The sequence below is a fragment of the Aythya ferina genome (genome assembly GCF_964211825.1).
Source record: "Aythya ferina genome assembly, chromosome: 4".
NCBI classification, from domain to species: domain Eukaryota; kingdom Metazoa; phylum Chordata; class Aves; order Anseriformes; family Anatidae; genus Aythya; species Aythya ferina.
The window spans coordinates 31,907,202-31,920,327 of record NC_140300.1 but is presented as its reverse complement, the minus strand read 5'-3'; the positions used below and the strand labels follow the sequence as shown (position 1 = coordinate 31,920,327).

The 13,126-nt window shown below is 41.2% G+C and overlaps 1 protein-coding gene across 14 annotated transcripts in view; it reads left to right on the top strand.

Annotated features, from left to right (window-relative positions):
- The window catches only part of MAPK10 (mitogen-activated protein kinase 10), a 121,702-nt gene that overhangs the window by 100,766 nt on the left and 7,810 nt on the right, over window positions 1-13,126 (top strand). For all 14 annotated transcript variants that reach the window (XM_084518049.1, XM_084518056.1, XM_084518050.1 and 11 more), the window contains 4 exons: window positions 1,057-1,239; window positions 2,832-2,956; window positions 11,938-12,001; window positions 12,595-12,672. In XM_084518049.1, the coding sequence (XP_084374175.1) occupies window positions 1,057-1,239; window positions 2,832-2,956; window positions 11,938-12,001; window positions 12,595-12,672 (450 nt within the window). The remainder of the gene's footprint in view (window positions 1-1,056; window positions 1,240-2,831; window positions 2,957-11,937; window positions 12,002-12,594; window positions 12,673-13,126) is intronic.

The following is a 13,126-nucleotide window of genomic DNA, read 5'->3' as shown; positions in this document are numbered from 1 at the left end:
AAAAACCCAGTTCCTGCACTGAAATGTTTTAGATGCTTGTCTCTTAGAAGCTTATTTCCAGTATGTTCTTACAAAGCACCCTGCCCACATTTCTTAGCGTAAATGTACCCATGTCTGCATGTGCTATTCCCTTTTTTCATGTTATCCTCAGATTCTCAGCACCGTGAATAAGAGTAATGTAGAGATGGCACTGACCTTCTAGTTAGTCACTTCACCTTTTTGTTGGCGCGGTTGTTCTGAACATGGCTGGAAGAGCTTCACATCAGTTATCAGCTGGGTAATTGTTGTCTCGAGAAAACAAAAACAGAGGAAAAAAAAAAAAAAAGGAAGAAAAAGCTCAGTACAAATTGCCTGTAATAAGATTTGTTTCTAAGCATGAAAGCGTGTTTCTTATTAGTGTTTCTTATTAGTCAGTCACAGTTTAGCAAGATAGCCGTGGCGGTGGCATTAAGGAGAAAGCTCTGTCTATGCCCAAGGCATTGTTCATCTACAGACAGTGAGTCCCGGTACATTCTTATGACATCTAACAAATCGCTTTTGGGGGGCTTCAGATGGGTGGGTTTAGTACAATTATCACTAATGAAGTTATCCGGGAGAGTAATAGTGGCATAAAGCAGGTGAGTAGAGGACAACTTGTGTCCCAGGCAGAGCTCCTTTCCTGTGGTTTGTGTCAGCTGGGCCTTGCTCTGCACTGAGAGCACAGAGGCCGTGCGATTATATCGCCGTGCCCTGCTGTGCCCACGCAGCTGAAGCCACATACAGGCATGCAGGAGAAGGGGAGCAAGCTGCTGGTGACAATCCCAAGATCACAGTCTGTGTATTTCCCTATGCTTGTTGGTTTGGGATTTGTACAACACCTTCACTTAACATAGACATGGGAGAGAGTCGTGCCCTTTGCAGGCAGTAGGACTTGGAGGCATAATGATGCGAAAAGGTAGCGGCTGTAAAGGTTTGATGAAGGGAGTGGACGCCTCTGAGGATTCCCAGGGAGTGACTGTGTAGAAAGGCCAGGAGACTGGGGTTTGTGTTTTGTTTTCCTTAATTACTTATGTTCAGATATTGATCAGTGGAACAAAGTTATCGAGCAGCTGGGAACGCCCTGTCCAGAATTCATGAAGAAGCTGCAGCCGACGGTACGGAACTACGTTGAGAACAGACCCAAGTACGCTGGCCTCACCTTCCCCAAACTTTTTCCAGATTCTCTCTTCCCAGCTGACTCAGAACACAACAAACTCAAAGGTATGTCTGATAAAGGACCGCAGTTAACATGTGAGCAGCCACAGTGCAAGGAAGGATTTTCCCAATTTTTCTTCTCTCTAGTAGTATTCCTTCTTAATGCATTCATTTGCGGAGGCAAATGAATTTTTATGTTGAGCTTAGAGGCAGCTTTTGGAAGTGATTTTTGGAGAACCTGGTACTTGGGCAGCCAAGGAAGTCTGCATTGTTGCTGATTAATGTGTCAAGCATAACTGCATGGTGTTTGTTCTTTATGGTACTTCTGTATCGTGAGGAACTGTGGTATTCATTTATTCTCTTGCTAAAGCTTGTAACACAAAGGAAAAGGAGAGCTTTCATCACACCTCAACTCTTGCACAATTCTCTTTTAAACTAGAAAGGCCAGGTGCCTGCCTCGTAGCTCTGCCTTTTCTTGACAACAGAAAGGTATCAGCAACAGCAGCCAAAATGGTCTTGATACAGCTGAGGTTTAATATGTGTTGTAGGTGGATTTCTTATTTTGAAAAATGCTATGGTTCAGTTTCGACATGTAAAGCTGAGCAGTAACCTAATTCTGGTGCGACTAGATACACTGCTCTACGATATATACACTGATATGTTTTGTAATAGCCTTAATCATATTTTGAAACCATGGTTTACTTCAAGATAACTTCTATCTCCAACCAGAAAGACTGATTAACGTGTGTTTAGGATAAAAAGGATTTCTCACTGCAGCTCTAGTACACCTACCAACTTGTGCTGTGTATCTGTTTTACACCTCTTGAGTACTTTGGGTTGCTTCCTACAGTGACCTGTAATGATCTTCAGTTGCTTGCAGCTGAGATGCCATTCCATTTCCTAGAGTACTCTTCCTGTTAGCAGCTGTTTGGTAGCAAGGCTGCTGTCGCAGCTCAAGGAGCCAAGTGAAGGTCTGAGTGAATGCTTTGGGATGCACAGAATTCCATACTTCTGCTCCAGTAAATTTGAACAAATAAATTTTCATGGATTTGGAACTGCTGAATAGCAACCACAAAGTGCAATATTACCTTTTGGATACAGGAAGCATGTGCCTTTAAGCAAACGGAGCGGTCCTTTTAAGGATATACTGTCAGAACAAGGAACAGTGCCTTACAAGAGTTTTGCTGGTGCATCACTGTGTCATCCCACCTCCTGCTTAAGTAGTTCAGTAAAAAATGTTAACAGTTTCATTTGATAGCAGGATTGTGTGAGATGGGAAACCCAATAACATTTTGCACTTGATACCTGTTTTAAATTCTTCTTTATTTCAGGTTCTCTGTTGTGTGATACATAGTAAACTATTTTGAGCACTGCGCTAGTAGCAATAGCAAAGGAAGTTGCTGATTTATTTTTTTTTAAACAAGGGGTTTGCTGATGTCTATTAAAATCTCCAATGCTGGCCTGAAGTTGGCACCTTTCTAATGAATGCAGCCTAATGGTGGTTACTGAAGAGCTCTTGCTCTAGCAAGGCAGGGGGCAGAAGTATGTGTAAGCCATCTCTAGAAGCAATCTGATCATTCCATAGTCCAATTCACCTTTCTCTGGTGGCATTGATTTCTTGTACTAATAACCATTTTTGTCTGATTTCATTGTTCTAGCCAGCCAAGCCAGGGACCTTCTATCAAAGATGCTAGTCATTGATCCAGCTAAGCGAATATCAGTAGATGAAGCCTTACAGCATCCATACATTAACGTCTGGTATGACCCAGCAGAAGTGGAGGCGGTAAGTCAGATGTGATTCCTTATTTCAGACTGAAAAATGTAGATGTGATTCATGTTTTCCTTCTGCTTTATAGCAGCTTGGTAACAAACATGCTATAAGAAACGATGTTGTGACTGTGGTGGTCTCTGGATTCATGTGAAATTGCATCTGTTGGGACACAATGCATCTGTTTGATAATTAACTGACAATAGATAGAAGAAATAAAAAAGGTTTTAAGTGCGTGAAGCCGTTTTCTGCTCTCTTCTAGTCAAGATGGGAAGAGTATTTTGAAGCAGTAGCTCACCTGTTTTTTCTAGCTATATAACAGTCTGGCAAAGAAAAACAAAAGTTATCTTTCCTTATAAACAGTAAGCATCACTTGTATTTATTTTCAAGGAAGTATGTGCAGAAGAGGAGAATCAAACAAAACAATACAAAATCTTGAAATCTTAGTGGAATATATATTATTAAACTGCGGCAGAGGCTCATGTGATTTCCTGGGCCCCAGTCCAGTGTTTGGTACCACATATACTGAGGGCAAAGAAGTTGAAATTGAATTTTTCTTTCAATCTTGTCATGCTTCATTCACCTCCCTGCTCGCCTTGATCAGGTTGTTGTTAACAGGAATCAGCGCAATCTGTAGACACTTCAGTGGCGTGGTATGAATAGGTATAAATTCCGAGATGGTCCCTAATAGTGTATGGAAACAGCCCGATCTTGCAGCAGGTTTGGAAATGCTGCTTATCACAACAGGCAGGTAAGACCCTGATCCCTGCAAATTTCAGTCATTGGTGTTCAGAGACATGTTCCAATTCAGCGTATGTTCTTAAAAGAACAGTGACCTTGAAGGAAGAGTAAATGGAAAACACAAGAAAAACACCAAATTTCCGTTGTGTAAGCTTTTTGCAGAGTGTATTGCTTAGGGATGCGTTAGAGGGGATGGCTCTGTTATCTAGAAAGCCTTTCGATTTTGTGCACTTGATTTTTTTTGAAAAGTTCAGTCAGTCTGAGGTTCTAGCATATGATATGCTGATATATGTTACACTCCAACTCCAACATGCCTGTTACACTCCAACATGCCTGTTCCAGTTTAATGATGTCCCTCTTGCAGGCCTCATTCTATTAACAGGTAATTAAGTTGTATTTCCGTGCATTACTTCCATATTAAGGAACTACTCTGATGTGAAAAGAACTCAGATAAGTCTTTTACTTACAGGCATGGTGCTGTCATACCTCCTGATCTTGCCCTTATTCAAACCATTTAGCCCCATCTTTTTCTTATTATCCACGGATAGTTTCAAGATCTACATTCATTACTGGAATTAGTTGACAAATAGTTTATGCTATCATTAATCACTGTGAGGTGAGTCTGCTAGTGTAAGATTTCTGTTCTCAGTGTGTACAAAGCTGTGTGGCATGGCTTGTGTTCCCTGACTGGAAGACTTACAACCAGAGGAACAGTATCTGTGCATGAATAGACATTGTGGTGCTTTCTCTTGCAAACTTTGATAATAATAAAGCCATGTGTGGAGCACAGTAGTCATTCTTTTCTGAATAATGCTGCTTTGCAGAATTTGCTCAACTCTTCTCTGTCTCTTAAAGGTATTCTCATATTTAAATTATCAGGAAATTGGACTATTTTGACCCTTTGCTGTTTCCATTACCTGATAAACCAGTTAATGCATTTTGCGTTTTCTCTCAGTATTCTGTTCTACACTTGTTTTCCATTCCTTTTGCTTATTTCACGTTGAAATTCAGGCATGCTATTTTAAATATGTTGGCCATTTCTGAAGCATTTGTCGCGTTATCTTTAAACCAAGATGATCTTTGCTAAAAACATTTACATCATTTACAACATGCTGGGCTTTTGTTTCACTAGACAAATTGCAGTTAGTCAGGATCAAGATCTTTCTTTTGTCCAGCCTGTTTAGTGGATTTTCATGGAAGTAATCATGACTCTTGCTAGGCAGTAATTGCTTGTACTTAAAACAAAACAAACAAACAAACAAAAAAAACATACTGTCCTAGTGCTGATGATTTTGTTTTTTTCTTTGGTGTGTTTGTTTCGTTTTTTACAATTAAGCGAGTCTTCTCTTAAGTCAGTGCCTGCCTTCTGTAACTGGTCTTATCCAAGGTGCACGGGTTTATTTTTCCTGTCTGAAAACAAAGCTTTAGAGACGGAGATTTTAGAAAAGTCTGGTTCTGACTCAAGAAAAGCTCAACATTTCGAATCTCTGTTGCCTGGGTTCTTACCCGAGTTGAGTTGCATCACTCTGGTGTGATGAAAAGGTGAAGTGGATCAGATCTCCTCTCAGGACAGAGGGATCAAAAAGCTTAATAGGTACTACAGTAATCTCAGTCTTCTCTTCCTTTACACAAGGAAATACATTGTATTGGGAGATATACCTGCCTATTACATTACAAATAATAGTTTTATTGTTTGAGAAGGGAAAAGAAGAGCTGTAAGCTAGATTTTACAATGCATCATCCCATGTTGGAGAGGCACCAGGTACACACTGCGGCTTTTGCTTTGCTTTCTCCTAGGTGGGCCCTGCCTCCAGAGAAGAACTGCAGAGATTTGCATCCATTTAATGGGCTAGGTGCCAGAGGGTAAAATAGGGGCCTTAGCTGTTTCCTGCAAAGAGGACAGGCAAGGAAACGATTGACTGGAGGGAGGACAGGGAGAGAGAATGGAGTAGCCAAGAAGAATATTTTGCCATTTGCTTAGGGAAAGTTTGCGGAGGAGCATCTGCTACCTAAACGAGTTTTCCTTCATTGTTTGCAGCATGAAGCAACCCTGTTCTTTCACACATTGCTATGCAAGAGCACAGGCCCTGGAAACTGAGAGCAGAGCACCAGTCAAGTGAGCAATGGAGATGCTTTTGCTCACGTGGTTGTGCAGAACCTCTCACAGTGCTGCACTGTGTTGCATCTGCTTGTGTTTACTGCACCCTCTCTTTTGTAGCACTTGATAAGCCCTTCTCCATAGGGTGAGGGCTTTCATCACATGACTGAAGGTCTGGTCTTCATCAAAAGCAGCTAGTTATCTGCTGTGCAAGGTTCATTTGCTTCAGAGGCCTGGCAGAAGAGAGGTATCAGAAAGCATTTTGTGTGATGGGCATTTTGAAGTGGGCTATTGCAGTGTCATGAAGTGTCAGTGTATGTCGGAGTAGACTGCGAAGAGCACTGAAGAGGGTTAAGAGCATTTGGTGTCCAGGTTTCACCTGGAGGTAATGACCCTCTACATCTGCCCAGGTTTATGGCATTTTGAGTGTGTGAAGAACAGATAAAATAGCCCTGTCCAGTTAAAAAGCGGACTAGCGAGAGAGTTACAATCCCTTTTTACACATCTATTAAAAGTTTATGGTCCTTCACAGGCTGTCTGGGGGCAATAAAACTATTGTGTCTCATTCTAATGGGCAAAGACTCTAACAGAAATAGGAAGTGGTAGGAATGCAATACCCTTTTTCCTCCTGACATGTAACAGCATCATACTTTTCTGGTCTGCCTTAAATATCATGTTGTGATTCCCTGATAAGCAGAGGAAGAAACTGTGGTACTTGCTTTTCAATAACAGCATGAGGCTACACAAACAGTGCTGTGACTCCACAGACTTGTTCAAAGAACAAACCATATCCAAAGACCCCAACAGCTCTGAAACAATTGCGTTCATAGTTAGAAACAGGCATTGCGCAGTTATTAAACTTATCTTTGGAGTGGATAAACAGACTTGCAGGAAATTCTCATGTCCAACCTATTAAGCTTGATTGTCAGCTTCTTTTCAGCCCACCCAGCTGGCCACAGAAACTTTGATAAGAAATCACAGCAATAGGTTCTCCCAAGAGTACATCATTGCTCTAAATTTCATTTGAATAGTGTTACTTAGATGATTTCTGACTTACAATTAAAATGTGTCTTAAAATAGTACAAAAACATATCTCTACAGGTAATGTACGTTTATGATTGTGTCAATTCCTTAGATTTTTGGAACTGTTGAAATCTGTTACCAATCTAGCTGTACATAACAATATTTGGACTATTAGCATGAATAAATGAGATATATGATACCTTTTCTCCCTTCAAGTGCTCTATTCTTTTTTTTTTTTTTTTTTTTTTAAGAAAGACATTTCTAACATTCCTCGACTACAAACATAGACTACTTACTGTGTTTATTGTACCTAATCTCAATAGCTACCTGATGTCTTATTAAATTCTGCTTTCTTGTCTGAAAATGTTGTGCTTGAGACTTTTCATTTATGCAGCTACCTTTTTTGAAGTTGCTATGCATTCTTACACTGCACTGAGATTATCTGCAAGTCCCAAATCTGATACTTTGGTTTCCATATCTCCCCTAATGTTTATACAGTGGTGTCTGTACACATGTCACTGTTTTTATCCCAAAATGTTTACACAGTATGTCAGTAGAATTAATTCCTAGGCATGTGCTTCAAAATAGCTTCAGCGTTGCCAACTGGGCAGCTCTGAAAGTGAACTTGAGAACAGTTGTGCTGCTTGTTCTCTGTGAAGGTGTTGGCTTGAGCAGCTTGGTCTCCAGTCTAACTCTTTCCTTACCACTGGCATTAGAGATGATTTCAAAGGGGGAAGAGAGTTGCTTATCAGTACCAAATCACATTCGTAGGTAATAGAATTGCTTAGGACTTAATCTTTCAAACTTTTCACCTATAAATGATGGAGGAATCACTTCATTTTGCAATCTCTTGAATATCAGCATGATTTCATCTTGGTTCTTACTTGGGAACAATATCACTCCATTCCATGGATGATATTCCATGGATGGAATGGGATATTCCATATCATTCCATGGATCACATCTGGTATTAAAATTTGTTGCAGGTTATTATCTGTTGCTTTCCCTTAGCTGATACCAAAATTCAACTTAGATTTAACTGCATCTGTAGTTATCTGATGGATCCATTAGAAGTGAGATTTCTTAGAAAACTGTGAGAGCAGATGTTAAAAGTGTCCTTTTTAAGCATTTCTGTACATTGGTAAGAGTTTTACAACAGTGGTGTATTTTATGGATTTGCTTTTCACTGTAACGCACACTGCTTTCTTCACTGGATTTATTTTCATAGGACTTGGTTACACTGGGATATGTCTGCATCTAGAACCACCCCTGAGGGAGGGGCTGAGTTGTGAAATATCATTCATTTTACTCTGTAAGCCGAGCTGCTGCATCTTACCCTTTATTACTGTGGTGTCATTTCCTACAGTGGTTATGAGAAGAGCTTGGTTGGTGGATCTCAGCCCAAGATCCTCTCCATCCAAAAAAGAAACTGCTGTTTTATCGTTTCAGCATTTGTCTATAAACAATCTGTGTCCAGCTGTTAAATACAACCTGTTCAAAAGTAGTTTCAGGTGCCATAGGTAGTCCAAAATAAAAAGACCGAAACAAATCACCTTTCTCTTACTTACCTGTGAGCTCTGTGACCTTGGCAAAAAACATTTCAAAGGTTTTTCTTCAGTGTCACCTTTACTATAGGTGATGTTTCAGTGGCAAAATCAAGGTTCGTCAGGCTGTGCAGCTTTTCTGGTATTCTCTTGTTTAGCCCTGTATTTATTCAGATGTATCCGAACTCTTTGGTGATCTGCCACTGGGTCTTTTAGCAATCAGTTGCAGGGTTTGGGTTTTTGCTCAGAGGTCAATGCTGCACATCTGCTGTCTCACAAAAGAAATTTGCAGCTTTGCTTTGTACATGGGTACAGATATTTTCTCTAGTCAGCAACATCTATCCATTTATAGCTGATTAATTATGGAAGCTGAACAGAGCTACTGCAGCAGTCTTTGCTATTGTCAGTGGGAACTAGTGGTTTTAGAAGAAAGATATCTTTTTTCCTTTCTTCCTTTTTTTCTTTTTTTTTTCTTCTTTTTATTTTTTTTTTTTTCCTTTTCCAAACCAAATTAAAACATTTTCCAGCTTGCTGGAACATACCTGCAAGCTGTTCTCTTGTCTGCATGCAGCCATGTAACCTCAACTCTTGCTGCGTGGCACCCTTATAGTGCAGCTGACCACTGTTTCCTTGATGCAAACTACAGGCTGAGTGAGATTTCCAAAAGGCTCTGTAGGCTCCAAGCAGCACAGGCAGAGGCATCACTTCTGCTGCCTCCCTACCTGAGCCCAGAGCCAGCCAGCTGTGGGCTCCCCAGGCAGTACTGGGTGAAATGCAGAGCCCTTGATGTTTTCTTCTCTAGCCAAAGAGACTTCAAGCCTCTTCTGACAGCACCCTGGTGTACTTGTTTGCACTGCAAAAATAAATGTATAAATGTTATCAGTAATACAGCTGAAGGTGTAGCAAAGCACAAAAGAATGTTTATATTCACCTTTTATGGGGACCTAAGCCTCTGGTGCCTCTGCTCTTTATATATGGCCAGCTCTGTCGTTGCCTTGTCCTCTGCTCCAGACCCTGCAAAGCCAGGAACAGATGCAGAAGCAAGCTTTCTTCCTGCCAAGCTTTCTAAAAATAGCTCATCCTATGGTCTGCACTGTGCTGACACCAGCTCCGCAGAGGCAGGGGTAGCAGGGGAGCTGCTTTATTCATGTGGGAGCTGCTTTATTCATGTGGGAGCTCAGGCCCATTGCCTTCACTTCCTAGCAGTCGTACGCAAATCAGTCCATGTTGCTTTAGTGAAGTAAGAATTCATCAGCCTCAATATATGTCTTGCTTTTTCACCCTGGTGAGAAGCTTTTCCTCCTGGATGTTAGAAAGGTGTTCAGTGAGTCCAGTTATCTCCTGTTTGTGTGACCACTTGAAGAATGTTGCCTTTTTTCCTTTTTTTATAATTTAGAAAAAGACCCATATGTGTATTTCCTGATGTTTTTTTTTTGTTGTTGTTGTTACATTCAGTGAAAGTTAAACACTCTGCAAAAATACGTGAGAAATTGGTATAATTTAGAACTTGAGAACCACTGAAACAGCAAGCAATTAATATGTACAAGAAAAATACCATTCCTTCTTTCTCTTTTGCATCCACATACAGACCGTATTCTTTGTTATTGTTGCAAATTCAATTGCCTACAAATCAATTTGATTTGAGGAGAAAACAGTTTAAAAAAAAAAAAAAGCTAGATGCTGCCACCCACAGGCCTGGTCTTTACTCTGCTTTGTTTCAATGCTAGCCTGATGATACTTTTTCTGAAACATGTACCAACTAGCATGTAATTCTCAGTTGGGATGTGCTGTAGGAAGGATGTGTTAGAGTATCTATAGTACTGCAACTGTATCCGTGTAGAAAATGAACCAGGATGAGTTTGGTCATTTTGTCAGCCATTTGAGTTAGGCAGGAAAGTCATTTTTAGGCTAACCTTTACACCAAGTAAAGCCTGAAGTCAGGTGCCAGTGGAGGATCCAGGTATGACAGCTGCTCTGTCATCTTCACTGCTGTGACAGTGTCTGCATCACAAACATCTCCTCTTCCCTCTAATTTTAGAAGCTGGTTAAAAAGAAAATTAAAAAAAAAAAAAAAAAAAAAAAAAAGGAAAAATTAAGCAGTCAGCCTGAAGGGGATTATTTAGGTTGATGGTAATGCATTAAGCTTAGTGGTTCTTGTTAACATTAATGAGGATTGCAGGAAAACTTCATTCCTCAAGCTCCTGTGGTATTCTCAGCTCAGCGCTGTGCCTCAGAATCAATGAACATGTCCTGAACGAGTCCTAAAGATTTAGGAAATGAATGAGGAAATTCAGATGGGGAAGCTTTGCTGTTTCAGGGAGAGGGTGCTGGCCTGGCATGTAGCCACGTAACCTCATGAGTTCCCCTCACCTGCGTTCTGCGCAGGCTTTAGAGGTAGCACACATATCCTGCCTGTGAGAAGCAGAGGCACTTATTTGTGTTGTTATCCCGGTGACACATCTCACAGCTGTGGGTTCTCCTGGCTCACACGTACCAGGCTGCAGTATGAACACCGGCACCGCAGCGGGATGCTCCGAGCAGGTGCAGTTTCTGGCATCCCACAGCATGTGAAATACAGAGTTTGGGTGCTCACCCTCAATCAGTTGCTTTCCTCGTAACTAGCAGTTTGGTAACGAGCGAGATTGTTTTGGGCTCTCTCCCTGGAAAATGCTTTGCTTTCCAGAATGTGTTGATGTAGGAAATAATGACTGAAGCTTTTCTTCCTGACTGTTACCCAATTATGCCTGCTTAAGACATAGCTGAAATAAATTAGGGGAGACATAAGCCAAGGATTTTGTGGTTGTGTGAGCTGAGACCAGGAATGTGCATCTGATCACTCATTGCCTTCGATTCTGTAATTTGTGCATTTGAGAAGTACAGCAGTGAAGGAACCAATCTTGTTATTTCTGGCTAGGGGAGAAATACCCCGTTTTCAGTGGAGGGTGTAAGAGAGTGTTGACGCTTGGTAGGGGTTATTTTACCCACAGCCTGTACTGTGGGTAACCTCACTGAAGCTTTAGAGAGGAAGGTACTTGCAGGATATTCCTGTCCAGCTTGGTTGACTTGCTTGGCTTCCATCTGGCACAGAAGCAGCAGGGCTGTCACTGTGCCTGACAGCGGCTCTGAGGCCTCACCCACCGCTGCTGCCAAAAGCCAAGAGCCAGCAGACAGCTCCTGCAACTCCTCCTTAAATTCCTAGCCCCTGGGGCTTCCGTGCCTTCACCAAGCGTCCTCTGCTTTCCCCCTCTAGGAAATCCAAGGTGCTGGGCTGGCCAAGTGGCTGAGCAGTACACAACCCGTGTGTGCGATTTCTGGGCTCAGTGCAAGCAGAATGATGGCGTTATTGACCAGGGTCTTATTGCACTGCGACTATGCCTCTTGTTTAAAAGAGGAAGAGGGAGAAGTATTGCGTTTTCTTCTATATAAAGTGTTGATTTCCAGAACTGTTAACTCCTTTAATATTCAGATATGGTTCATGTGTTCTTGCATGAACGGGATGGATTATAAAGAGGGAGAGGAGGATTTATCTTTACTCCTAGTTATTTGCAATATAAAGAACAATCTGATAAATCGTTTTATTTCTCTTGCAGCCACCTCCCCAGATATATGATAAACAGCTGGATGAAAGGGAACATACAATCGAGGAATGGAAAGGTAATCACGATTTAGGATTATATGGAAAGGGGTATTTCTGTGGCAAATAAGCTATGTCCCAATACCAAGTGCATCTCTAAAGCTAAAAGAATTCATATCACAGCAAGAAGTGAAACCAGCAAACTGGTGCTTTCATAATGAGAACACAAGATCCAAGGAATGTCCTGAGAACCACCATTATCTGCACAGGTTAACATGAACTCCGGAGTGCAGATTACAGTACTACATTGAAATTTAAGTTGATCATCTGCCGAAGAGAGTGCTGTGTAGCATGATGATAGATCAGAGGTTTTCTTATACTTGATAATGCTATATTACTCTGCTGCTTCATTTTTTGGGCAGTGGAGCATTAAACAATTCATGTGTTATAGCTTAACCTGATTTGTCTCAATTCAGCTCCAAAAAGAGGTGGTCACAGAGGAAGGAATGGAAGAGTGAGGTCTTAGGCAAGTAGAGCTGTCAGACTCATGAAGACAACGTAGGGTTGTCTGCACCTATACTGCACCGATAGGAGGGCTGCTGCTTCCTGATCTTGTTGTTCCTGATCACAGGCACTGGTTCCTGTTTGTGACTGTTGCAATTCTGTCTTCCAGAACTCATCTACAAAGAAGTAATGAATTCTGAAGAAAAAACTAAAAATGGCGTAGTAAAAGGACAGCCTTCTCCTTCAGGTACTCAGCCCCATTGAATAACTGTGTGTTGTCTGTACTGACAAAAGGAAAACGGGAGGAACTGAAGCACTTGGCCTACAGCAGCAGTTATGTAGATCAATTTCAGAAATTGAATTCAGCACTTTTAATGGGTTGAGCTTGATTACCAGAACTGCAGTGTCAACACTCAAAAATAGCTCTGCTTGGTATTTGAGACATAGTTGCTCTAGTAATAATGCCTAATAATATTTATGGGTGTGATAAATGTTGAATCGTGTTACTGATAATCTCATACAGGTTCATTTTTCATCTTAGAGATTCAGAGTGATTTGTAAGGTTTAAACATGGTATTATTGTCATTTTACAAAGGAAGGGTAAAGTGGGATGCCCAAAAATACTGTCACAACTGAAATCCTGGGCTTGGTCTCCTAGGCCTTAACTAAGGAAGAACCCAGTTTTGCCTCCCCCACACTCA